Raw genomic sequence first — 26472 nt, 5'->3', positions numbered from 1 at the left:
ATATAATTAACAGATTTATCTCTATATTTTTTAAATTCAATACTTTAATTTATAAAATTTAATTTCATCAAAATTTTAAAAATAAAATCTCAAACTCAATTTTTATAAATAAATAAAAATTTTAATAAATTTAATATTTAAACTCAATAAATATAATAAAAATTAAAATATATAAAATTTAAATTATTAAAAATAAAAAAAATTAAAACTAGTGATTTTTTAATACCGTTTGTCGTAGATTATTGTTTACCGTTTAAATAATATGTTAAAATATTTTTAATATATTAAAAAATTTATTAATTAATTTTTTTACTAATTTTAATTATTAAATATTATAAAAAAAATTAAAATATTTTTGATATAAAAAAATAATTAATAAATTTTTTAATAATTTAAAAAATCAACTAATAAATTTTTTATAATTATAAAAATTAAATAATAAAATATTTAATAATAAAATTAATAGAAAAATCACTTATTAAAATATTAAAATTATTTTAATATATTTTTAAAATTAAAAAATTAATTAGTAAATTTTTTAAAAATTAAATAATAATTTTTTATTTTATTATTGATAAGAATATCTTTGAGGTTATATATATTTTTTATAACCATCACATATAAATTATTCATTTAATATAAATTTTTAATAAAAATTTAAAATTATAAAATTAAATTTTAAAAATGAAAGTGTTAAATTTTAAAAATAAAAAAATAAATATATTAAATAAATAAAGTTATGTTATATTTTAAAAATAATAAAAAAATTTTTTTAAAAATTTATAATCTGGGACGTATAATAATAATAATAACCTTTCCACATTAATATGAAACGTAGCTGGCCAGCGGCCGGAATATCCGAGAACCAAAAAGGTCCATATCCGCGTCAAAAGGCCAAAAACGTAAATTCATGCTGTCTGAAAGTTGTAAAAAAAATAACCAAAATCATAACTAAGAAACTTTGGACAATTACTTATAACTGACATTATAAAGGCCACGTTGGTAATAGCGGTGCCATGTGGCTGCCGTCCACCTCATCTTAACCGCGTGTTTCTACTTTCTACTGTGGCCGGCTGTCGCTCTCTGACTATTAAGATCTCACCTCACCACCCCTCCCAATATAAATATCCGTTTCAACAACGCCTCCTCTTCGTGTGTGAGTAAGAAAAACCAGCTACTTGTAACTTCTTCTCCCCGATATTCCTTCTGTATTTCTCCTGTCTTGAGCCGTCGCGGCCTTTTTCTAATTACTTCCGATCGGCTATGGAGTTCTTCCACAATGCCAAGGCCGTGCGTCTCCGTAGCCACCACGACAAGTACCTCCACGCTGACGATGATGAGGAATCTGTCTCCCAAGACCGAAACGGATTCTCCAAGAACGCTAGATGGACTGTCGAGTCTGTCCCTGGATCCGACAACATAATCCGCCTCAAGTCTTGCTATGGTAAGTACCTCACCGCTTCTAACCAGCCTTTTCTTCTCGGCATGACTGGTCGGAAGGTCCTCCAGACTTTGCCCAGGAGGCTTGATTCCTCGCTTGAGTGGGAGCCCATCAGGGAAGGGGCGCAGGTTAAGCTCAAGACGCGTTATGGAAACTTCTTGAGAGCCAACGGAGGACTCCCGCCTTGGAGGAATTCTTTGACTCATGATATTCCTTGTAGAATTGCTACTCAGGATTGGGTTCTTTGGGATGTTGATATTGTTGAGATTCAAGTGAGGCCTTCGCATCAAGAGAAACCCGAGCCGCAGCCCATCTCTCATTCAGATTCTTGGGATTTCGATTCCAGTTCGCCCTCTTCCATCTCCACCAAATCTGGCACTTTCTCTAGACAAGAGGTTTGGATCTCCAACTCTCCTTAATGGATTTACTTACCAATTGCAAATTTTTCACCTTTCTTTTGTTGGTTTATAATTTGCAGTCGACTGATTCTTATATGGGTTCGCCTCCTAAATCTGAGGGAAGAACTATATACTATCACGTGGCGGATGAGAGTGGGGATGTAGATGAAGATATTATGGAGGCTTACTCATTGCATTTTAAGGGAAATGGGGTTGATGGGTTGACTCAGAAATTAAGGGAAGAGACAGGTCTTCAGGATATTATTGTCTGTTCTCGTAGTCCTTTGAATGGAAAGCTTTATCCACTTCGATTGCAGCTTCCTCCAAACAATGCTGATATGCATGTCTTTGTTATCCAGTCATCGTCCAAAGGTACACATTTATTTATTTATTGCTTCAATTTTATTTATTTTGTGGTGTATGTAGCCTGATTTTCACGATTTGGTGAATAGATGATGAGTAATTTAGCCTTGCACATCTCTTTACCTGAATTCTGCTCCTCTGTTTTGACTGCTTTGAACGACAACTGCATGTAAATCAATATGTTCTTGCATATTAACTATGGATTTAATTAGAAAACTTGCACCCTTTACAACTGTTGCCGGTTTTACCTCTTGCAAACTTATTTACTAATTGTGGCTTTCGATTCTATTATAAAAATTATAGTTTTGGGCACAGAGCTATGGAAATTTGAATTTTCACTGGCTGCATGTTTAGGAATCTTTTTTTCTTGGTACGTCAGAAATGGCATTTATGATCTTGATCAAGTTGGAGAAATGTATCTTCTACTAAGAAACTGTAAAGTGGAATATTGCATTTCATTTCAATCGAATGGTTCTTTTTGCCTAGTGGGAGATATGTTTACATCGGTTGTAGGATGTAGGAACTTGATGTTAAGTAATAAATATACAGTTGAATCGTTAACATTGCAATCCGATGAACTACAAGGTGAGCCTTCTGAACCAAAATCTGTTGAAAATCTCTGTTAGCTGGTCATTAGCTTCTCTGAAATTGGGTAAGTTGTCCAGTGTAATCTCTAATATCTCGTCTGTTCCGCTTGCAAAAATACGTGCCTTGTACAGTTGTTGAGTTTTAATTCATATTTGACACAATATGGATTCCTTGTTGTTTTTGTTTGGAAGTGTTTTCTCAACTTATTCTCTTCTGGTGTAACAGTTGCCAGAGATTTTGCAAAACAAGGAATCGCATTATGACAAGCAATGGAGGACAGACATGACAGTTCTGTCACGTTCGAAATTATATCCTCTGTACATTCCATCGAGTCCTCTTATCATCAAGTTGAAAGCACCAACAACCTATGAATCGCGACTGCATGATGGTGGTGATGCTCCTTGCCTCCATCGATAATGCATTACAATTTCCCTCTACTTGGAACATAATTTCAATAGATTTGTTTATTTTAATTTTAATTTTTTTTAGTAGAAGCCCTTTTACAGCTCCGGTTGGTTTAAAGCCTTTTTATTAGGCCTGTATTGTTTTGGTTGAAGAGTGGAAGCATTTTAGTTGCATCTAGTTGTGAAAGGGTGGCTTATATGGTTGAGGATTACTTTGTTTGGAAGATTTATAAACTATATGGGAGTTTTTGAGTTTTATATCAAATTTTTTAATAAACCAAGCACTTCTTAAAAATATACTAAAGCCACTAAAATTGATATTTCAAAAAAATACATAAGTTTGATAATTTTAGATTGAATAAACTTGAGGTAATAGATACTTTTTCGTAAAATAATTATTTTAAAAATAATTGGTTAGATTAATTAAAAAAATTACTAATAATCCTAAGATGAGAGATGTATGGACCAATGTCGCATGTAATCTGAGAGAAGCAAGAAGCCGTATGACCACTCTACAACCACTACAGAGCTCGTATGACCTCCATATGTTTCTTTATGGTCACTGATTCTATTCCTTAAGATGGAGGGCCATCACAGAGCGAGTCGTAGAAGCGCGTTTGGATTGGTGGAGTATGCCTCCGACCTTCTGCTCGTCTTTGCATTAGAGAGTAAAATGTACTCATGTTCTTGAACTTATGATTTTAGTACCTGTAAAATGTCTGGCTATTCAAATGCTTACTAGGTCAATGATGAGGATTATAACGTATCAACTAAAGAACAATCTTAGTACTTCTTCTCAGTCCAGTCTCTGTTCTAATGCAGTTGCAAAGGTTGTCTCATCTGGTTAAGCTTGGTTTTATAAAGGCGGAAGGGATTTCTTATACATTGTAATCACCAAATTATAGAAGTTATGAATATTAAGAAAACCAGACAGTATTATTAGTCAAGGGGAAAGATTATATTTATGTTACAGTTTCCTGAATATTCTAAAATTAAAGCTTGTAACAGCCATCACCAGTAATCCATGCATGAACAGAAACCGTCTTTGAAGTGATGGAATCTAACCCGATCTCTCATAATAATTTCCACATGAAAGATTTTAGAGATTAGTTTAGCTACTTTGTGGCAGTCACTGCAAACCTGAAGATTCTTGAAAATTCGTATTGGCATTCCTGGTTTCGAGCTTAAAAGGCCCAAAGCAATAGCAAGTCTCTCACTATGGACCCTAAGATTTTGTTGCTTACCGTCATTCAACTCATCGACCATAGGCGCTTGTGAATAGTCAGGTGTATGCCCTACAGAGTCTAATCTTTCTTCAATCACTTCCAGGAATTGATAAATATCTTTAGTTCGAGCATGAGATGTATCTCCGGCAAAAAATTCATGAGTAACACCATCTATCTCTATCAAACTACAGCCAGGTTCTTTTGTTACACCTCTATCAGTCATCAATTTTCTGAGCAAGCCAACATCATTCCATCTGCTAGCTGATGCATAAACTCTAGATAAGAGAACGTAAACACCACTGCAGTCACCCCCTTTTGACTCAAGGACCTGCCTTGCCATTTCTTCGCTTAGCTCCACACTTGCATTTTTCTTGCAACAAGAATCAAGAAGACTCCTCCATATAACAGCATCAGGTTTCATGGGCATGCTTGACACCAAATTCAGAGCTTCATCAATCAAACCAGCACGAGCCAGAATATCAACTAGGCACCCATAGTGCTCCAGCTGAGGTTCAATGTTATACTCAGAAACCATCATCTCAAAATACTTTTGACCCTCATTCACCATACACCTGTGATTACAAGCACTCAAAACACCAACAAAGGTAATTGAATTCGGAATTAACTTCCATGTCCTAACCATAAGATCAAAATATTCAAATGCTAACGCCGCCTTCCCATGCATCGCAAATCCAAGAATCATAGAATTCCATGAAGTTACATCCCGCCTATCCATCCTTTCAAATACCTGTAAAGCAATATCTAGTGAACCACATTTGCAGTACATATCCACCAAGCAATTATTAACCAAAACATCTTTAGCTACATTATCATCAAACTTTCTCAATATATAAGCATGAACCCACATCCCCAAAGACAACGCACATAACCCAGCACAAGCATTTAGGACGCTCTGCATTGTGTATCCATCGGGTTCAGAAAAATTCTGTAATTGAACAAAGTGTTTTAACGCACTTTCGAACTCACCAAACTGAACAAGTGCATCGATCATCGCGTTCCACGAGACCACACTCCTTTCTGACATTTTTTCAAACACATTCTGTGCTGACTCTAAACAACCACAAGAAGCATAGAAATGAATCAAACTGTTATTTACATAAACATCTGATTGGAACCCAAGTTTAAGCATCTGAGCATGTGCTTGTTTCCCTTCATGCAAAGCAAACAGGTAAGCACAAGCCTTCAAAACGAAAGGGAACGTATGCTTATCAGGCAAAACAGTCGCCTGCTCTAGCATTCTTTTATACAACATAAAAGCTTGTTCTTTACTGTCAGAGCTCCGCGCGCAGGCTCTAATTAGTGTGTTCCACGTGAATGAATTGGGGTTATGAATTCCATCAAATAGTCGGTAGGCATAGTTGAGGTCATTGAGTGCAGAGAAATGGAGTATTCGACTGTAAAGAAAGAGGGTGTCTGGATGATTAGGCAATGTGGAACGCAGAGCTTGAGCGTGAATTTGCTTGAGCTGTAACATGTCGGTGCATTGATTCAAGCAGCAAAGGAGATGGGTGTGTTGGTTCATTGAGTTGTTGGGCTTGCAGAGGATTTGAGGTAGTGGGCTTGGGGTAATTGCCAGAACCATTTTTGCAAGCAGCTACCGCATAACGCAGGCTATGGCCTGCTTGTGGTTCACCGATTAATAATAATAGCAGAGAAAGTGGGAGGTTAAACAAACGATGTCGTATTGCTACGATATACATAACGCAATTCTGATGATTCCTTTGTCCACGTGGCGACGCCATACCAGATTCTCTTGGGCCGAGTCTTGTCAAAAAAGAAGATACTCTCCTCCCTCCATCCTATTCCCTTCACTGCACGTTCTGCTTCTTCTTCTCTTTTTTAAATATATTATCAATAGCAACTGCTTTTTGATAATGCGCAAACAGGGCTGTCACCTAACATCTTTTCTTTTAACTACTAACCCTTTCTTTTAATTTTCTAAAAAACTTTCAAAAAAAAATCTAGTAAACTGAAATTCGAGAAATCGTTACACGCACTTAACTGTACACAATTAATTAATTAATTAATTAATAATACATTAATTAAAATCATAGTATATTTATACTATTTATAGGTAGGAAGATTTTTCTCCTTAAAAATCGTACAAATAACTAACTAATTACTTAATAAAGAAAATTTAATAAAGTAATTTTAAGTATTCTTTCCATTATTTTAGAGAAATCAACGTGTATAGAAATCTATCTACATATTTTAAAAAAATAATAAAAAAGAGAATAGTATCCATTAATAAATTAAAAAATTATTATAAATTTCAACTAAAAATAATAAATAATAGAATTAATAAAAATATATATAACTTATAAAAATATGAACTATTATATTTATTTATCTATCGATTTATTAAATCTTTTAAATTATAATTAATATAATAACGATACATATTGCATAGACATGATAAATATGAAGTCTATAGTTTGGACTCAAGTTTCAGATCTTATATTTTAGATTTATGATAAAATATATAGAAAATCAGAATTATATTGTATTATAATTTCAAATGTCAATAAAATCTTCCTAAATTAGAATTTCTAAATCTTATCCGATAATTGGCAAAATTATAGCTTATATGGTATAATAAAATACATATGATATGGGTATTTATATAGAAATAATAATTATTTTTTATAAAAAAAATAGTAGTTAATTACCATCCTAATAAATCGATTCATTTTTCTTTTAAGTTTTATTTATTTATTTAATTTTCATTAATTTGCTATATCATGTATTGCTACATGTACAGCATGATTTCTCCTACAATTGGAATGCCTGTCACAAATGTTTGTGCACAGCAGCCGTTACTCCAAGATTGCCCATTAAAAAATATCATCTCCAGTCCATGAACGCGTTATCAAAATTTAGAAAGAGTGATTCGCTGCTACTCGCACATTTTTGCTTCACTAGTTCAACAACCGGCCGACGCGCCGCTTTCTCAATCCTACTTCGTTTCCTTTCACCCTCCAAAAATTCCTAAAATTTTATCCAAATTGGCATTTCACCATTTCTTAATTACGAAACCTAACTCTCATTTTCCCAAATTCATTCTCCTTTCAGCACAATTCACCAATCTTTTCTCTTTCAACACAAATGGGTGTTGATTACTATAACCTACTGAAAGTTAACCGGAACGCCACGGACGATGACCTCAAAAAGGCCTACAAGCGGCTGGCGATGAAATGGCATCCCGATAAGAATCCCGTTAACAAGATAGATGCCGAAGCTAAGTTCAAGCAAATTTCTGAAGCTTATTATGTCCTCAGCGACTCGCAGAAGCGTCAGATCTATGATCTATATGGGGAAGAGGGACTTAAGTCTTTCGAGTTTTGTGGCCCCAGTGATGAGGAGAAGACGTCCACCAACAACACAAAGTACGGATTCAATCGGCGGGATGCGGACGATATTTTCAACGAGTTTTTCGGCGGATCTGACGGCGGTGGTATGGGTGGTGGGAGTGGAAAGAGTGGGTTCTATAGTAACGGAGACACGGGGAATCACGGAAACAAGAAGGCGGCGGCAATTGAAAGCAAGTTGATATGCAGTTTGGAGGAGCTCTATAAAGGAGCCAGAAGGAAGATGAGGATTTCGCGTTCTGTTCCTGATGATTTCGGGTCAGTCGGTTTTTATTGATTCTTTCTTCTCTCTATGATTTTAACGGTAATTGTTTTTTTCCCGGAGAATTTTTTTACAAGTTGTAATTGGGAGAATATTAATTCTCATTTTGCGGATATAATTTCAGGGATTTGCATTTCCATTTCCAGATTGAACCAAATGAATCTTTATAGAAATGGGAAATGTGAAAGTAGTGGAATTTTGTGGCACTGACTTCCAGTCTTGCCGTGATTTGTTTGTCCGTTGATTGCATCTGCTTTTATTTGATCGGCATTCTTCAATCTCCAGTTAATTTGATATGCAAGTAATTGTTTTGCAGCAAGCCAAAGACTGTTGAGGAAATCTTAAAGATAGATATCAAACCTGGTTGGAAGAAGGGCACGAAAATCACTTTCCCAGAGAAAGGCAACCAAGAACCTGGTGTTATTCCAGCTGATCTTATCTTTGTGGTGGATGAGAAGCCCCATCCTGTTTTCAGGCGGGAAGGGAATGATCTGGTGGTCAATCAGAAAATCTCATTACTAGAGGCTCTCACAGGGAAGGTCGTTGATTTTACAACCTTGGATGGAAGGTATCTCACAATCCCAGTAATGGATATTATCAAACCAGGCCATGAGATTGTGATATCGAATGAAGGAATGCCCATTTCCAAAGAACCACACAAGAAAGGAAACCTTAGAATCAAGTTTGATGTCACATTCCCATCAAGACTCACAGCAGAACAGAAATCTGATCTCCAGAGGATCCTGGGCGGTGCTGATATTTAAGTACTTCAGGGTTCAAGCTTGATCATCCACTAATACTAATTATATATAAGTTAATGGGGTGTAAATACATTTGCATTTTCCATTTTTCTAGAGAAAAATTGTGCATACTAGGGAGAAAGTTAGAAGCATTTTAAGCACTATCATTAGCTAAGTGGCATGGGTAAAAGTATCAAGTTGATTCCTAATTGAAATTTGTATACTAATGATCTACTAATTTTTAGTCTTTTTGCTTTGAAGTTGAAGAGGGAAACTCTCTGTGCTATGTACTTGAACAATAATGTTGTTTAATGCATTGACTTGCTTCTCGACTGTTCTTTCATCCTATTTTTAACGATTTGACTTTCTTTAATTATGTTACTGTTCCTCTGCGTATTTTTGCAGTTTGGGAATATATACGTTTAAAAATTAAACTTGTCTTCTAATTTTCTCCTCGGAATTCCGAGTGTCCTGAGTTTACTTGTGTAATTTTGGCAATAGCGTACGCATTCTTGTTTCCTTTTGCTTATGACTACATGTGTACCACCTGTTTCCTCCTCTCGCTCTTTTGATGTCGCGGAACCTGGTGGTACACCTGATCTATGGCCTCGTTTGCTGGATGTAATCATAGTATGATTATTGATTTGTTGTGAAGCAAGAGCCCTACCATGTACAGTTCTTGTCAAGTTTTCTTGAGAAGAAATCATTGGGAATGACCAGAACAAGTTAGCTCTAAATGTGGGATCCACATGTAGGTCTCACGTTTACGCAATGAATTGGGTTTAAAATTTTTGTTGTAAGTGAAAAATCTTTAACATTAAAAAATTCAAAGTCTCATCCATCCAAAATAGAGCCTAAGATTCGTTTATTGATCAAACTTCTGAATATGGTTAAGCAAATTTCTCTCTTTTCTTAAAGAACCCACTCGATACAAAGTCCAACAATTGAGAGGGAATATATTTTAGCAACAAAATTTAAGTGCGTGCTAGTTTAGTCTCAACAAAAAGGCGAAGGTCATCGTCTGTTGACTTTTATTTTTCTTTTTTCTTCTGTAGATTATCTTCAGTTGGTCTCTATGGTAGATTTTAAAGGGCTGCATGATCTCCCAGTGCCATAAAGCATCGTATTATAATTAATTAGCAAATATATAATCATATCCTGTGTTGTTCAATCTTGATCTGCAGTTCTAACTTCTGGACCCCTACAACTCTGTCAACTTCTTTCCCTTTCTTCACGAGCACAAATGCTGGTAATGAGTTCGCCTCAAATTGCATAGCCACCAACTGTATTCAATCACACAATTTTCATATAGTTTGAGAGGAAGGGCGAAGAGAATAAACGTAAATCTTGTAATAGCTGCTTAAGAAGATAAAAGGAATATTTACCATCAACTTGTCCACATCAATCTTGATAAAGTCAACATCTGTGTATGTAGCAGCAAACTCTTTGATGGCTGGATCCATGAATCGACAAGGCCCGCACCATGTTGCTGTGAATTGAATCACCAGCTTCAATTAAGAACATAGAAACCATCAGAACCACAAACTTTACAGCAATCTTTATGCATACTTGTATATATTATTTCATAAGAATTGATCATTTAAGTAGAGTTTATTGCTATATTATTATTAATTACCAGTTTGTTGTTTCCTTTGGAGGCATCAAAATAGGCTTTCCATTGCTCTGTTGAACGGATTTCCACAACTTGAGCTGCAGGCTTTGCGCGTGAAAATTCATTGCAGTGATCAAAACTAAACAACCTTGACATGGTTCTTCCTCGTCGAAGAACTGGGAAACCGAACTCCATAGCTGACATCTTAGCTTTGAGCTTTGTTTTTTAACTTTGTAGGAAATGCTGTGGCTTGAACGTAAAAACTTGGGAGGCAGTAAGGCTTTATATAAGGGTGGCGGTGGTGGGAAATTAGAGGTGTTCGCAAAGAATAAGATTCCTAATATCATAGACGTGACCTTGCAAATATATAGACCGTCAACTTGAGGCGCAGAAGCTCAGCCACTAACTTGATTATCACCAAATATTATATTCATAGTATTTGATGTGATCAGAAAATGGAAATGTGCTGTTATTGGTTAGATTTAAAAAAAAGAGAGAGTAGGTGAGGCGTTGAGTGCCTGTAAAATCAATCTCATACTCAAGAATATAGTGAATGTAATAAATTATTTAGAATTTAAGTAGTTAAAAATTATATATTTTTATCTTTATAATTGTTTTTTTTTTGCATTGTATAAAAATAAATATAAGATAAATATAGTATTTTCTAATGATTCGGTAATGTTGTGATTCAGTGTGTGATAAGGGATTCTGCATAATTAACTCGTTGGAGATCCCGTTGTTATATGCATAATGAAAACTCACTGAATTATATCCGCTAATGATACATTTGTGATGAGACTCGACTTATATAAAAAGGGTGAGTCTTGGATGATTTTTGGTGACGAATTGAATCCGCTAATAATACCTTTGTGATGAGACTCGACTTATATGATAAGAGTGAATTTTAGATAATTTTTGGTGATGAATTCGGTGTTAAAGCGTTGGAATTTTTTTTTTAAGTGGCATCACGTTACTTGTTTATTAAATTTTTAACACGTTAACCTATAAATTTATTCGTGAAAGCACAATACTTATTTTAGAGACTTATTTTAGATGGGCTTGCAATACAATGTTTAAAAGCAATTAAATGGGAGAAAAGCTTACGGATGTAACAGTGAAGAATGAGACGAGAAAAAAGAAATGGGAATCTGTGTACATATATAGATAGGTCATTGTGAGCCTTGAATAAGACAAATAAAAATTGGAGAAATGCATAGGTGAATTATTATTAGTGATTGCAAAAGAATCTGATTATTATTATTATTATTTTGTTAGGAGATGGTCCCAAATCAATGAAAATGGAGTCAGATCACCATCCACTTGCTTGTTGCATCCCTACCTCATATTCATATTATATTCTTCACAACTCACTCTCTTACAGAAATCTGCAATACCCAATTACAGAAAAGTTTAGTGCGTTATATTCTTTTTTTTTTGTGGGGTTAGGATAAGAGATTAAATGTTTCTCTACTTAAGTACCCTGTGGAATTGTTGTATGTGCTTCAATGGCTAACCTTAACATTGAATTTTAAAAAAAGAAGGAAGAAGATTAGATTTGAACATTACATTTTTTTATAACAAAAAAGAATGTTCGACTCCCACTAAGCACTGCAAAATAATTTAATTCCATTCTATTTTAATCCATACGTACAAAGTTTTTTTTTTTTTTTGGTATAATGCAAGGGTTTTCTATAGATTAATTATTCTTCAATAAAATATTAAAGCTGAACAGAATCAGATTGATTAGAAATTAATTGCATTTAGGATAGGAAATTGGGTTTCATTTGACCGTTATAGTTAAATATTATTGTAAAAGAATGATTTAAGGGCTTTTTATTATTGTTGTTATTATGTAATACAGCCTTCTCTACGTTATTATTATTGTATGGAATTTTTTCGAGAGATTTTGTTTTTCCAAATTGATTAATGAAGATTAGAGAGATATGATGCGATTATCATATATTTACTCGAACTCGAAGGTTACAGAAGAATTTTCGGCGAGAAAAGTGAATCCATTTTCACAATCACTAAGGTCAAGCAATGGGCGTAACGTCCACGCTTGCGCTGCTACAACTCTCTTTTTAATCCATCCAAAAGCAAACAATTTATGTATTAAGAGAATAGATTTCTTATCTAAAAGAGGACGAGCCTTTTACTTTTGAGGAAAAATTCTACCATACTGCTTTCTTTATCACAAAAATAAATATTATTTCATTGACCACAAAGTTTAAATTTATGTTATAAATCAGAAAATAGTCAACTTTTTTTAATATATAATATATAATAAACTCGGAAAATTTTTTACCGAGATTGTCAACACCAAGCTATAACTGAGTTTTATTATTATTATTATTATTATTATTATTATTATTATTATTATTTTTTTTTTTGGGTTAAGAAAATGGAAGCACGTTTTGCTTGCGTAAGATTCGTGAAAGGAACAAAACCTTATTAACATTGAGTCGCAGATGCTGTCCGTCTGTCAACCATCTCATCCCAAAAGAGAATCAAGAAAAGAATAATTATCACCTATCAATTACTGTAAACGAATGTCACTAAATAAAAGCCGAAATTTGGAACTTATAAACTAATCTCTAATTAGTTCTTTTATTTATTTTTTTCATGTTTCAAAAAATAAATCTAATTAATCTCCAAATATTACTATTATCGATATCATTAAATTTAATTATAAGGACTAAATTTAATAGTTCATTCTTATTCATTCATCACCCCCACCCCTCCCTTCTCTCTCCCTCTCTATACGCATTTTGTAAATCACCCGAAGCCAAACAATAGAAAGGGATTCGAACAAGTTGAACTTGTAGTTCCAGTCCTAGCACGCCTCTCATAAACTTCAAACTGCCTCAAACTCATAATCGTATTCAGATAAACGGCAGCAAAGTAAAAAATACGTGTTATTGAAATTCAAGAATCAATTGCTACTTCGTTAGTACCTACCTAGTGAAAGAGAAATCACACCTTCCAGCTGGAAGCACAATAATTTACAAGCTGGGAAGCCCTTTTATCCAGCTAGGCCAATGCTTATCAACTCGTATTAGCATTTCGCTCCATAGATAAGGATACATGAACAATTCATCTAGGTTCAAATCCTGCATTACAACTAATCAAATGGTTGACCTAGCTTTCGCTTCATTACACATAATCTGGACACAATTTTTAGTAGCATGCCGAAGAGCAAAGCAAAATAAAGAAAGACATGTTTTCTTCTTCCTTTTCTTTTTCTCAAAGTATTCAACGATAAGTACTTCATTGAACGAACTACCAAAAAAGGGTGTCTGTATGGTGCATTCATCAACAGTAGCCCACATTCGTAACAAGTTTTTCCATCCAAAAAAGCAGAAAAATAACATTTTCACCAACCACCTACAAAACTGGTTAAACGTCATGATGCCAACCCAACATCAGCTGGACCATGACCACCCTGAATTGCTGAACAATGATTCTTATAACGGTGCCCACCACCCCTGCCATCCCTTCCTCGATTATTATAATAATTCCTTGGATAATAGTTTTCAGGTTGGTCATAATATTGGCTGCGACCATTTTGGTAGCCACCACCTCCTCTGCCACCACTTCGACCACCATGGCCATTTGGATATCCTCTGCGACTCCCACCACCACCACTACGACCACCTCTATGGTTTTGGTAGTTCCTTTGAGCAACATACTGTTGCTCCTTGGGTTCTACCTCCTGATCATGCTCACTTCTGATGGTCTAGCTTGTTCCTGTTCGCTGGAGACAACTTCTACCAGAATTTCAGTCTCTAGTTCCTCCTGCAATGGAGAATACAGCTACACATAAATACATGCAAGGAAGCAAAATTTTATAGTATTACAAGTAAAAGCACCTTCTGAAGTTCCTCATCATGGCTGGACAGATTATCACCAGTTTCATGCCCTAATAAATTTGCTGTGTCTTCATCCTACAGAAAGGATAGATTTAGAAGTTTTAAATTGTATTACACATAAAGCTTCAAGAAACCCCAAATGCCAAAATCCAACAAAATGAAGAAATAATTTCAAATAATTTAAATGTCATCAGGAAATCAACTAAAACTGCATTCAAATAATGGAGGAAAAAAAAAAAAAGAAAATCATCGGACAGAAGGTTTCCCAATTAAGAATCAAATAACAACACACAAACTCAACTGTTGGAGAGAGATGTACAAGTTCAAAAAACAAAGCATGTGATTTTGACAAATGACTAACCAACAACACAATAGAAAGGATTTTGATTGATTTCTGAAATTGCAATCTAAGTCGAATAACATTCAAAAGTGATTTACATACCTCAAACAAATATAGCATGACAGGGAAGATGAGAATTCTTAAGTAACAAAGGATAGGCAACCAAGTTAAGAACAAACGATAAGGATCCATCACTTCATCAACCCCGATGATGGATGCAACATAGTCGTTTCCAATAAGTTGGAGCGTGAGGGCATCACTAATTCCATACTTGGGAATAATTATAAAGGCGATGACTTCTTTAGTTAGAACTTTTTTTTTTCAGTTAAGTTGAAGAACCTAATGGATCAAACTCATCCCTGGCCGCTGATAATGAAACAAAGACCTATTTCCTGACAAAGGTTTGGATTTAGTAGAGCTACAGGGTCGGAAGATGTGCTTTGATAGAGCCACTAATAAGAGTGCATCAGTCTCTCCTCTCTAATCAAAGGGACTAAAAAAATTCATGCAAGCACTTGCAATATTTATATTCAGAATTAGCTTAAAAGATTTTTCCTCTTTCAAAAATAAACTTATGTAGTTTGGACAGTGTAAACTGAAGATATATAACCACTTGATCTGATGTACTAGAGTAAAACAGAGTAACACCTTATATCCTCCTAAAATGTCCTAGCTTATAATTTTCTAGCTCCTCCAGTAGAAGGCAGGAACTCCCCTTCAAAAGCTTGCATGAAATACAAATATAGGCTGCTACTTAAATACATGATTGGATACACACAAATAGACAAAACGCCCTCAGCTTTTCATGCCCATGATTTGCATAAACAGCATAAACAAGCCATTCTTTCTTTCTTTGTGAAATCCAGGCCTTACTGAGTTTCCCCATAAATGAATTTCAAAAATAGAAAATAACACAACAATATAAGGAAATTGATTGCCTCCCAACACAAGTCATGCACTGTATAAAGAGAAAACAAATATATGAGGGTATTTTTCCCAGGGCAAATAAATCGAATGACAACCTTTGTCAGGGTGTAGATGCACTATCCAAAACCATGTGCAAATAGCTCGCAGCTTATAAACTCCTGAGAACTTATTAGAAAAATAAGGGATTCCAACAAAGTTTCAATATATGCCCAGGCCATCTGGAGGCAGTTTGAGTTTATACTCCATTTATAATGAGAATGAAGAAGAAGTGAATGCAGAAATATCAACCACAAGAATTAGGAATGGAAAAAATACGATGCCACTATATGCCAACCAACATAATAATCTGGAAAGAGATAAGAGAACTGGAAAAACAACAGATGCTTTTGTTCCACAGAAACACAATTAACGCCCACCACAACAACTCATATCAACACTAGTAACACACAATGCATTAACATAAAAATTGACCTCCTCTCTCCTAGAGAAAAAAAGAGAAGGATGAGCAAGCAATAACTAAGATGAATAAGGAACGTCTAAAAGTAATTGAACCTAATTATAACCAATAATTTAATTTCTTCAACCTTCAAGGGAACTTCAAATATATACTCAAGAAAATCCACTCTTCCAAATGGCAAAGATGAATAAGGAATATAATTGAAGTTAAACACAAGAACAATCCAAGCATCCAACACTTACAAAGTTAACAATATTGACCACATTTGCAGCAGTAAACAAATTTTGTGATCCTCATTTTGCTATATGTCTATGAATTATATACTCCCAGAAACAACTTTCCTCAGGATTTAATGATGGAAAACCTCTTTAAGTTTTTTTCTTTTTTTTGTGACCTTTTTCATGGGGGCCACAAAGAATAAAAAGTAGCAGTTATCACCTTAATAATGATCCGGTATCACTTGTTCTGACAAGGTCATTGCAGAAGCCTAATCCATTGCCAACAAATTCCAAGCTTACAGGTAGTCAACTGTCAAGTACATAGACTTCAGCCATACATCTTACAAAATCACAGCACTTTATTCTCATGCACCCACGTTTGACAATGTTAAATTTCCATGTGATAAAAAGCAGTACATCACAAAATCATACATAAATATACAAGCAAATGAGGACCTTACAAACATCACTGAACACTTACTACCAATCACATCTGGATCTGACAATAGCTGGTTGCCCAATGTTACCCAAGAGGGTTAAAATTGTTCCTTTCTATGAAAGGATAGGTTCCATGAGATCTATTGAATAATGCCAAAAAGCTTTGTTCTTGCTTCTATATTGGCGTAAAAAGAACCATTATAAATTTTATTCCGCATACACACAAATTCAGAGAAGTCATAGCACCCAAAACTTCTTACCATCTCAATATTTTCACAAATTCTATTGCAATATCCAAGGCACATGCTGAAACTAGTATAAATAATTCAAATATTTGAAACAGGCCAAGTTGCAATAGCGAGTAAGATGGTTTCACCCAGCATAGCATTGCTGTTTCAAACCTTGGCAATAATCCAAGCAACTCTTATTAGATCTGCCCCCAACCCAAAACAAGTCCACAGAAAAAAGAGAAGAGAAGAGGAGAAGAAGAATAAAGTTTTTGAACCTTAACAAGAGACCATGCAACACGAGAATTGCTTATGTTCCACGGTGACAATCACACAACAGACCTTCAAATCTTATTCTGCCAAAAAAACCTTCGGACCAAATCCTATTTCATCTCTGCTGAGGTAATTACCAATAAAGTTAAGGGACTGCTAAGCTAATAAGCCCAAGCCAAATATATAACCACAACAGTGTAGGTATATCAATCAAAACGAGTAACAGTAAAATGGATAACGAGAAAATGTGCATGGCAGAGTTCATATAGCAGTAACAAAATCACATATTTGATATGTAAGTTAGAAAAAATGTAGTAACACCTTAGCCTCGTACTGCTCAACAGAGCCTTCAACTTGAGCAGGAGCACTATGACCAGGAACCTGGAAAGACGCATAATTTCCAGCAGCATCGGCAGCCACTTCCACTGGAGCTTTCATCTCCGGAGTAGTCGTGAAGTAATCAGAAGCCATAATTTTGTTCAGCCTCTCCCTCAATTGTGCATCTGCAAAAGCAACAAAAGGACGTCGTCATGGACAACACCCACACAAACACACACAAATGAACCCATAAATAACTAGAGCAATTACAAGAAGTGTTAGCATTGGCCTCAATTGGCTGGTCGGAGTTAGCAAGCCACAACTTAGCATGCTGGATACACCTCTGCAACGCATGCTTATGAGATAAGCCGGAATCAACTGGGCGCGAAATCAACAACCCGCCAAGCTTCGAAAGCACGTCCAAATCTCTCTCTCCAAGCAGATCTGTAGCATCATCAGTGACATAATCGTAAGTCAAGCAGCAACCTCTCTCATGCGTCCGAGTCAACATGGTAGCGGTGAAGTCATTCTGAGACTTCACATCGAACATCGACCCGAAATACAATAAATTCAACAAAACCTCGACGACCGAACCACCGTCGCTCGGAGTGCCTCCATCGGTATCGCAATTGGTTTTCTCGCTATCATCCTTATCCGCAATTGCATTATCGGATATGGAAGATTGTTGCTGGTGGCGTTGGATGGCAAGAGCTATTTCTTCAGAGACAGCAGTAGCAAGAGGCTGGCGAAGCTTCTCCAGCTCTTCAATTGCGGCGGAAACGGAGGGTTTAGAACGGAGAACGTCCACTTGTTCTTTGTTGATAGGCTTCCCCTGTGAGATGGACTCTTCCATCTGGAGGATTCGGTTGTACTTCTTGCGGAGCGCACGGAGGCGTTTGTTAATAAATCCGAGGACTGGTCCGTCTGTCACTTCGGAGGCAGCAGTGGCCGCCATTTTTGAGGGGATTGCGAGGCTGTGTAGATGATTGGAAAAGACCACCGGGTGGGCGGTGGAGTGGTGAGGGTTTTAACGACGGCGAGAGATTTCAATGATTAGGGAGAGAGATGCTAAAGAAGTGAAAAGAGGGAGCTTAAAATTATAAAAGAATTGTTTTTTAAAAAATAAATAAATAAATAAAATTTTGGAATGGGGGAGGGGGGGTGAATGCCAATGGACTGTCGGGTTGGATATACATGGGAGGTCAACTTAATTTTGACCCAAGTCCACAGTTTGGATGAGATGCCCGCCCACGCCGCGCTCCATCCTTTTTTTTTTTTCCTTAACGTTATATAAATGCATTAGCGTTACAAATGTCTTCCGAAAAAAAAAAAAATTATCATATTTGCATCACCCGCGTTTACTTGTTTGAGATTAGTCATTGCATTGCACCTTCAAATTTATTTGCGACTCGTTACACCTTAAAACTATTATTTTAATTAAGAGCGTGGGTTTCGATTCCAGACTTTTTTTTTTATAAAAATTGAAATAGGTATTTAAAGTTAATTTTTTAAATTTTTTAAAATTAAAATTAAATTTTAATACAGTTTTATGTACTTTTAATGCTGATTTAATTTTAATATCAATTTTTTTCAATTTTAATATTAACCTTTTTTTAATTTTAATTTCGATATAATTTTTATTTTTTAAAATAAAATTTAAATTTAAATAAAATAATTAAATACTTTTAATATAATATTAATATTATTTCTCATGAATCTTATATTTTAATTTTAAAATAATACTAAATATTCACAATATTATATAATATTGTTGTATATTAATATGAAAATAATATATAGTATAATATATTTAAATAGAATGAAATATAATTAATGAATTAAATTAATTAAACTATATTCTTATAAGTCTATAATAATTCGTTAGTAACTAAAATATATAATAATTATATATATAACTATTAATAATAATTATAAGTACGTATCCCATATTAATTTATATATAATTATTTTAATAATTTATATTCTATTAATATAATTTTATTAATATTGATACCGTGTATCTACATAATTTATCTAGATAATATGAATTTTAATTAACTAATTAAATTAGTTAAATTATACTATTATAAATATTTAATAATTAATTAATGATTAAATATATAATAATTTTATATTATTATTATTATATATACAATATATATAATTATTTTAATAATTTATATTTTAATAATATAATTCTATTAGTATATATATTATATATATATATAATCTATATTTAAATAGAATAGATTATAATAAACTAATTAAATTAAATAAATAAAATAATAAAGAAATATTTAATAATTAAATAATATTTAATAAAATTTTATTAAAATTATATGATATATAAAATATATTATTACAATTATACATTAAAATTATATATATATATATATATATATATATATATATATATATATATATATATATATATTAAATTTTTGATATAGTTCTAATTCGAGTGATTATGATTAGATAGATAATAAAACTTGAAAATTGTTAGATCTTAAATTTAAATTTTAAATAAAGTCTTATCGCAATAAATAAAATTTTATTATTTAATTGTAATTAAATATAAAATTATATAGTGTTAAACAATTAAAAAAATGTGTACAAATTTTTTATTTAAAAAAAAAGTGCTCTCACTTATTATTGACTGCTTTATCTTCAATATTTTTTTCTCTTATTTTTTTCCATGCATCATCTCCTCCGCTACTATCACCATCTCTATAAATCAAAATTCGGCCTTCTCCTTGTAAAACCAAATCCAACCACCATCACAGATCCATTTACGTCACTTCTCCATGACTTCAGAATTATCAATTACAAGACAAAAGAATGAAGCGAGGCTAGAGAAATTCGAATGATAAAGTCGAACTTCCATGGAGCAACTGATGACATTTGCCAGAGTACCAGTATTCAATTTGTAGCAGCTACATTCCCCAATTTCATTCTGTTTAAACTTCCATGTCTTCTGGAAACCAGCTTTTTCTGATTAGACATACTGTATTATGCTACTGTGATTACAATAAAACATACAAGTTGTTTCAGATCCTTGGGGGAAGGAAGATCCTCTTCCAAGGTAATGTCCATTGCATCAAAGCATTCCTCAATTAATACACCTATGCCTTTGCTTCAATGTTCTACTCTTCCTCCAGGGATTCCCAGTTACATGAATTTGCGAAGGATCATCTGTTGAGAGCGAAAAGATTATTGAAATATTTAAGAGTTCTGTTACAATGATTATAATACTTAATTATGAGATTATTAAACGTCACTTATCTCTTAAAATCATTCTATTTAATATATTTTCAAAGAGAGAAAAAACATTCTATTTAATTAATATATTTTCAAATTTCCAAGGCAATCCATATATTGCTTTCTGTTACAACCTTGTCGTACAATTCCATCTTATTAATCTCCAACCTCAACTTCGCTGTACTATACTATACATGGCTAAGTGAACTTTTTGAACTTAGGTTGGAATCTTTTTGCTCAAGCTTAGCTCCACATCATGTTTGGATTTATCTTCTATTTGCAGAGAAGTGATTTTGTAGCGATATCGGTGAGCACAGAACAGAAAATATAAAAAGTTGAGGCTACCCATTCCTGCTAGAAGGAAGTAGAAGTAATCCAGCTTTCCAGCATTCAGATCGTTGGTTAACCAATCTGGGTGGTCTTTTGTTCTCGTTGATTTGTGCACCACTGTGATCACCAAGCTACTAAGGTAGCTAGCACCCGCGAACGAACAAAAGAAAAGAGAATTAGCTATACTTCTCATGTGCTCAGGGAACTCCTTGTTGTAGAATTCTATTTGTCCTATAAAATTGAATGCTTCACATAACCCCATTATCACAAGCTGAGGTGCTAGCCACATCACCGACATGGGTGCACCACCAGGGTGCGAAATGGCTACAGCCCTTCTGTCTCTTTCAACCAATCCAGCTACTACCATGGATAGAATGGAGAACACAATCCCAATTCCCATTCTTTGAAGAAGTGTGATTCCACTTTCATGTTTTGTGATTTTACGAAGACACGGTACCATCACCCTGTCATATAATGGAAGCCATATTCCAATCGTTATCATTGAAATAACACTAATGGAACCTGCAGGAATTTGAAACTTGGGTCCAAGGTGTCTGTCCATTTTCAAGGCTTGTGATACAGTGAATGTTCCTTGCTGTGACATTGAAGTGAAGCTAATAATACCAGAAGCCCATACTGGACCAATTTTCAACAGACACTTCACCTCTTCTATCTGTTGGATACTGCACAGCTTCCATTCATTTGCACAATAACCATCGGCGTTTAGGTCGTTTTTTTCTATCATAGCTGCCTTGTTTAGGAACCTACAAAGGAATTAACAATAAAACCATTGGATATAAACCAATAATCAAGTAATTTTAGTACGTTTGATAATATAATAACCTGAAGTTATTTGTGAGAGGGAGCTTTGAAAGCACAGTCTCCTTCAGCGGAGGATCATAAAAGACCCCGTCAACCTCGAGTGCCCCATCATCAGGAAGCTTAAGCTTTCTCTTTGTGTAAGCAGCAACAAACACCTGAGCAATGCCAGAAAAAATGCTTCCCTCGGGCTTTACATGCACGTAAATGTTTGTTCCAATGAAGAAGAGAACAATAGAGCACAGCATAAGAACAGTAGGTATCCCAAAGCCAATAACCCAGCTGACAGTATCTTGAATATAAACCACTACAGTTAAAGTGATCAAAATCACTACTGTGAAAGTGGTGTAGTACCAATTAAAGAAGCTGTTAATCCCTTTCATTCCATCTTCAGTTGTTGGGTCAAATTGGTCAACACCAAATGGAATACTGCAAGGCCTGATGCCGCCGGTGCCTATAGATAAGAGGGCGAGTCCCAGGAGTAGGATCCCGAGTTGAAGTGCTGTGGGACTCTCACAGGGACCAAATGGGTGCTGATCTGGGTAGCATTTGGGAGGATGGAGATAAGGCAGCCATGCCGTTAAGGTCACAGTCACCATTCCCTACACATCAAAAATAGCAAGGGATTGATTAATTACACTATGAAATTATAGTAATATTCTTTATTATAATTTAGGAAACTGAAGAAGGAATTGGATGTTGAAATTGAAGACGTACGTTTCCTAATTAATGAATTGGTGAAAGGTCAAGCATTTAATTTATGAATACCATAAGGTCACAGTCAAGTAGTCTACTTGATTTTCCTTTTATATTGTCTTTTCCTTCTGATTCTTCCAGATCTCATCAATACGTTCAGGGCATGCAAGAAGGAATCAATAATTGCTAGGTATCAACCGCATTCAATCACCCCAATAAAAATAAAATAAAAATTGTAAAACTCTCCTGATCATATCCATTTGCGGGGAGGGGGTTTCAATCGATCCAACCTATGTTTCTTTTGCACCACATATTAGCGAAAAGTTAAGTTTTATACCCAATTGCCGTATATATAATGATAAATTCATAGTTGATTACATATTTAATTACATTCTATTGACTAATTTTCTAAAATAAATCAGCACTGTGGTATATTTAAATATTTTTTTTAATAATTATAAAATATGCGTTTGTAAATTTTGTTTTTTTCTCTAGCTTTTATTTGTTTTTTATTCGAAGTAAGAGAAAGAAATAACATTCCAGTGAAATATGTGTAGTGGTAGAGCCATCAATTATTTTTTTAAAACAAATTCCTTGATTTGAGGATTGGGAAGAAGCCATCATTTTTTTTATTTATTTTTCTCCATATTTTAAGGATGAAAGATCAACAATATCTAAATTGATCTAATAAATTTAAATCATCAGACCCATATATTCTTGTGAAAAAAAAAAGTGGAAATTATTATCCCCCAGAATCTCCAGCAGGGTTTCAATAAACATTATTATATTATTTTTTTATTTTGTATATATTATTATATATATATTATATATATTATTTACATATTAATGTACCAAAAAAAGTTGACGTACGCTATTAACAAAAAATATATATATATATTATTTTTTTATTTTGTATACATTATTATATATATATTATATATATTATTTACATATTAATGTACCCAAAAAAGTTGACGTACGCTGTTAACAAAAAAAATATATATATATTATTTTATTAATGGATTACGAAAAGAAACACCCCTTCTGTGAAAGATTCAGAAGTTAGAATCTCTATTACGACGTGGACTTGAATTTCACGAGATGGAACAAGTGATATTGGAGATTTGAATATGTGTAAGTAGAACTAAAATTATTAAATTCAGTGATATATGAGAATGCAAGTTATAATACAGGGGAGAGAAGGTCGATACCAAAAAAGCTGCACAGGAAGCAAAAGCAATGGTTGTAAACCTGCCCACATAGGAATCAGAGATGAAAGCACCGATCAGAGGAGCAAAATTGGTTATACCAGACCAGATGTTGATAACGTTAGCCGCAGTCACCTGCTCCATGTGAAATTCTCTCATCAAATATACCATAAAGTTGGCTAACAATCCAAAAGTAGCCAACCTTTCAAACGTCTCATTTCCTGCCAATACAGCTATGTTAATTAAACGACAAGACTCTGAAACTAACGAAACACTAATGAGAGAGAAAGAGTTACCTAAGATATAAGGCATAGCTCTCCATCCTCCTGGTTTCTTCTCCTGGATGATATTAGAATTACCATTAACAGATGATGAGACGTTGCCTTGTGTTTCTTCTGTTGGCTCCATTGATTCTGGAGAGCTTGAAGCTGATGCAGAAGTAGAAGGTTTCTGAAAGCATCTTTTGCAGCAATATAACCAATCTCCAAGCACCATTTTAACAGCTTCTTTGTTCAAGAACTCATCAGCTAGTAGCTTTCTTTCAAGGCATGTGAATATAGAAGCTATTTATAGAAGAAATGTGTAAGAGTTTAATATGGAAGACAGAGACAGGTATAGGGATAGGGTGACTCTATGGGTGACGAAATGAAAGTATAGTCATAAGGAGAAGACATGGATGTGGGGTTGATTTAGGGCTGTGGCTCTCATAAAGTTCCATCACATGCACAAACAAATTATAGCTAGCTTAGCTTGCAAAATTGCGTGTTCCATTTGGTGCCTTCGCGTGGAACACAATGAAGGGATTAATATGGACTCGTATGAAATGGTAAATAATTACAAAATTAAGATGTAAAACTGTGAATGATTGCACATTTAATAATTTATTATTTAATTGTATAATTAACTACTGCATTCATAACCACTTGTTACATTATTGATTTCAGAATACTTTAGGGTTGGAAAAAGAAATTCTTACTAGGGATTTAATGTGCCACAAGGGTCTAATATGGAGAAATTGCAGAAGAAATTGGGAGACACTCCCCACTTCAAATCAGATCCACCATGGTAATGGGTTTGGCTATGACGGATAGTTGGCTGGCCCTTACTCAACCCCTGATTCAGCAAGGCCAACACAAGATCTTTCTTTTGTTCTGTTGTGGCAAAGCTGAAACAACGGCAGTTTTAGAAAATAATATTTGAAGCTTGCAAGAGATTATTAGCACAGCTATGAATCATTTTGAAGAGTATCATCCTCAAGAACAACCTGAAAATTGATGAAATATATGGGTGGCTCTGTAAACGACTGAGTGGCTTTAAGGATACTATAGTAGAATCTTTGGCCTGCAGGGGAGGCCCTCCTTTAGCTAACAACCATAATAGAAGGAGATGCTCTATCAGTTATTAACATTATGATTAAAATTGACGGGATTATCGAGGACATCAAACAATTTGCTTCAGGGTTTCACCATTTTATCTTCATATTTATTAAGAGATTTTGCTAACATGCAAGTCAAATTTCTATCTCAATTCATTTTTTTTAAGACAAATTAAATCTTCAGTTCCATAGTTGATTCAGTTTACCCAGCTAAACGGTGTGGATCGATCGATCAGGGGAAGGCATGATCAAAAGAAGAAAAAAAAACGCCAAGGGCCAGCAAAGTAAATGACAGAAACTAGACAACAGAAACCCCTAACTAATAATATGAAGACAAGAGACAGCTATATATCATCTTTTAAAGTCGCAAGTATTTGTCCCCTATGTCTATGGCCGTCATCCTGGACTTTTCTTCATGTCACCCCCACTGCACCATCTCATGCAAGTACCCCACAAGCCACAAATTTCAGAGCATGCACATTAATTTTCCTTAATTAGCTAAGGCTTCGTTGATCACATCACTTTGATCTCAATTATTTTTATATATGTTGGACTAGTCTTACCATTAAGCTCCAAAATCTTTAGTTCCAATCAAGAAAATAACAATATACGTCACATAAAAATACAAGTATCCTCTTTCGCTCTTTCATAAAAATATCTGAGTTTGCAGGTGTGTATACTTGTATATGGCAAGCAAGTTCAAGTTCTTGGGGCAATCTTTGGATTAACAGTAGATATTAAGAATACTGTATTAGCTGTCTCTTAATCATGCCACTGCAGCACTGACAAAATCCTAGTCAGTAGTCACTGAAAAGAGATATTTTCCACTTTATGAATTTTGTTAACTAATGCTTGCTAATTCAATTAGGTCCTTCAAAATAATAGAGTTTCTCAAAGAAAACACAATTAGTAATAGCTAGCTAGATAGCTTAGCAAAGAAAAAATGAAGAAATCTCAACCCCTGCAACAACTGTAGCTGACTATTATCATCATTATTATTAAGCAATAGCAAACACGGAATTTGCTAAATTTGTAAAAATATGATGAGCTGATTTGATATCAATAACACAGTGGGAATCTGCCTCCCAATGCTACTATATATGCAAAAGAGACGAAGGCAGCAATCACTGAGCTGTCGGGGAATTTCCTCTAAGCTAAAAATGTAGGAGACCCTTCACCCGATCCATGTGATGCTTATCAAGCACTACCCCCACACGAGCCTTGCCCTACCCTTGCAAAAGATTTAATTGCCTATGGAATCATCAGAATGCTCAATGAAACGTTTGAACTTTTCTC

General features: G+C 34.4%; 5 protein-coding genes and 1 pseudogene across 6 annotated transcripts; 2 read left to right on the top strand and 4 right to left on the bottom strand.

Moving 5' to 3' along the window:
- The first annotated feature begins 1137 nt into the window (after window positions 1-1137).
- Window positions 1138-3452, top strand: LOC110608923. 2 transcript variants are annotated; one of them, XM_021748206.2, is made up of 3 exons: window positions 1138-1836; window positions 1920-2211; window positions 3016-3452. In XM_021748206.2, the coding sequence occupies exons 1-3, from the start codon at window positions 1264-1266 to the stop codon at window positions 3051-3053; spliced, it is 903 nt and encodes a 300-aa protein (XP_021603898.1). In that variant the 5' UTR covers window positions 1138-1263; the 3' UTR covers window positions 3054-3452. The 2 variants fall into 2 exon arrangements, with proteins under 2 accessions (XP_021603898.1, XP_043816459.1); XM_043960524.1 differs by having other exon boundaries at window positions 1920-3452.
- Window positions 3453-4021: 569 nt separating this feature from the next.
- LOC110608916 (pentatricopeptide repeat-containing protein At1g59720, chloroplastic/mitochondrial) lies at window positions 4022-6046 on the bottom strand. The gene has a single exon (XM_021748199.2). It carries the CDS (start codon window positions 6021-6023, stop codon window positions 4206-4208), a length of 1818 nt encoding a protein of 605 aa, XP_021603891.1. The 5' UTR covers window positions 6024-6046; the 3' UTR covers window positions 4022-4205.
- Window positions 6047-7307: 1261 nt separating this feature from the next.
- On the top strand, window positions 7308-9154 carry LOC110608909 (dnaJ homolog subfamily B member 4). Its single transcript, XM_021748192.2, has 2 exons — window positions 7308-8067; window positions 8388-9154. The coding sequence occupies exons 1-2, from the start codon at window positions 7547-7549 to the stop codon at window positions 8833-8835; spliced, it is 969 nt and encodes a 322-aa protein (XP_021603884.1). The 5' UTR covers window positions 7308-7546; the 3' UTR covers window positions 8836-9154.
- A 505-nt stretch (window positions 9155-9659) lies between these two features.
- On the bottom strand, window positions 9660-10681 carry LOC110621268 (thioredoxin H7). Its single transcript, XM_021765480.2, has 3 exons — window positions 10448-10681; window positions 10197-10319; window positions 9660-10094 (listed from the first exon to the last, which is right to left on the bottom strand). Exons 1-3 carry the CDS (start codon window positions 10625-10627, stop codon window positions 9963-9965), a joined length of 435 nt encoding a protein of 144 aa, XP_021621172.1. The 5' UTR covers window positions 10628-10681; the 3' UTR covers window positions 9660-9962.
- A 2747-nt stretch (window positions 10682-13428) lies between these two features.
- Window positions 13429-18592, bottom strand: LOC110608870 (annotated as a pseudogene).
- Window positions 18593-20789: 2197 nt separating this feature from the next.
- Window positions 20790-25058, bottom strand: LOC110601139 (protein NRT1/ PTR FAMILY 2.13). Its single transcript, XM_021738174.2, has 5 exons — window positions 24778-25058; window positions 24098-24364; window positions 23805-24022; window positions 21922-22499; window positions 20790-21842 (listed from the first exon to the last, which is right to left on the bottom strand). The coding sequence occupies exons 2-5, from the start codon at window positions 24294-24296 to the stop codon at window positions 20966-20968; spliced, it is 1872 nt and encodes a 623-aa protein (XP_021593866.1). The 5' UTR covers window positions 24297-24364; window positions 24778-25058; the 3' UTR covers window positions 20790-20965.
- Between the last annotated feature and the right edge of the window lie 1414 nt (window positions 25059-26472).

The sequence above is a fragment of the Manihot esculenta genome, chromosome 1 (assembly GCF_001659605.2).
Source record: "Manihot esculenta cultivar AM560-2 chromosome 1, M.esculenta_v8, whole genome shotgun sequence".
Lineage (NCBI taxonomy): Eukaryota > Viridiplantae > Streptophyta > Magnoliopsida > Malpighiales > Euphorbiaceae > Manihot > Manihot esculenta.
Note: the sequence above shows the minus strand (reverse complement) of the source record. Positions and strands in the feature narration are given on the sequence as shown.

Excerpts from the sequence above, each read along its gene's own strand:
- LOC110608923 (XM_043960524.1), top strand. The coding sequence starts at position 1,264 with ATGGAGTTCTTCCACAATGCCAAGGCCGTGCGTCTCCGTAGCCACCAC. Across the intron at positions 1,837-1,919 it reads GCACTTTCTCTAGACAAGAG|TCGACTGATTCTTATATGGG; the intron begins GTTTGGATCTCC and ends TATAATTTGCAG.
- LOC110608916 (XM_021748199.2), bottom strand. The coding sequence starts at position 6,023 with ATGGTTCTGGCAATTACCCCAAGCCCACTACCTCAAATCCTCTGCAAG.
- LOC110608909 (XM_021748192.2), top strand. The coding sequence starts at position 7,547 with ATGGGTGTTGATTACTATAACCTACTGAAAGTTAACCGGAACGCCACG. Across the intron at positions 8,068-8,387 it reads TCTGTTCCTGATGATTTCGG|CAAGCCAAAGACTGTTGAGG; the intron begins GTCAGTCGGTTT and ends ATTGTTTTGCAG.
- LOC110621268 (XM_021765480.2), bottom strand. The coding sequence starts at position 10,627 with ATGTCAGCTATGGAGTTCGGTTTCCCAGTTCTTCGACGAGGAAGAACC. Across the intron at positions 10,320-10,447 it reads CCAAAGGAAACAACAAACTG|CTGGTGATTCAATTCACAGC; the intron begins GTAATTAATAAT and ends TCTTAATTGAAG. Across the intron at positions 10,095-10,196 it reads TTGATGTGGACAAGTTGATG|TTGGTGGCTATGCAATTTGA; the intron begins GTAAATATTCCT and ends GATTGAATACAG.
- LOC110601139 (XM_021738174.2), bottom strand. The coding sequence starts at position 24,296 with ATGGTGCTTGGAGATTGGTTATATTGCTGCAAAAGATGCTTTCAGAAA. Across the intron at positions 24,023-24,097 it reads AGCTATGCCTTATATCTTAG|GAAATGAGACGTTTGAAAGG; the intron begins GTAACTCTTTCT and ends CTGTATTGGCAG. Across the intron at positions 22,500-23,804 it reads CTTCCTGTGCAGCTTTTTTG|GGAATGGTGACTGTGACCTT; the intron begins GTATCGACCTTC and ends TTTGATGTGTAG.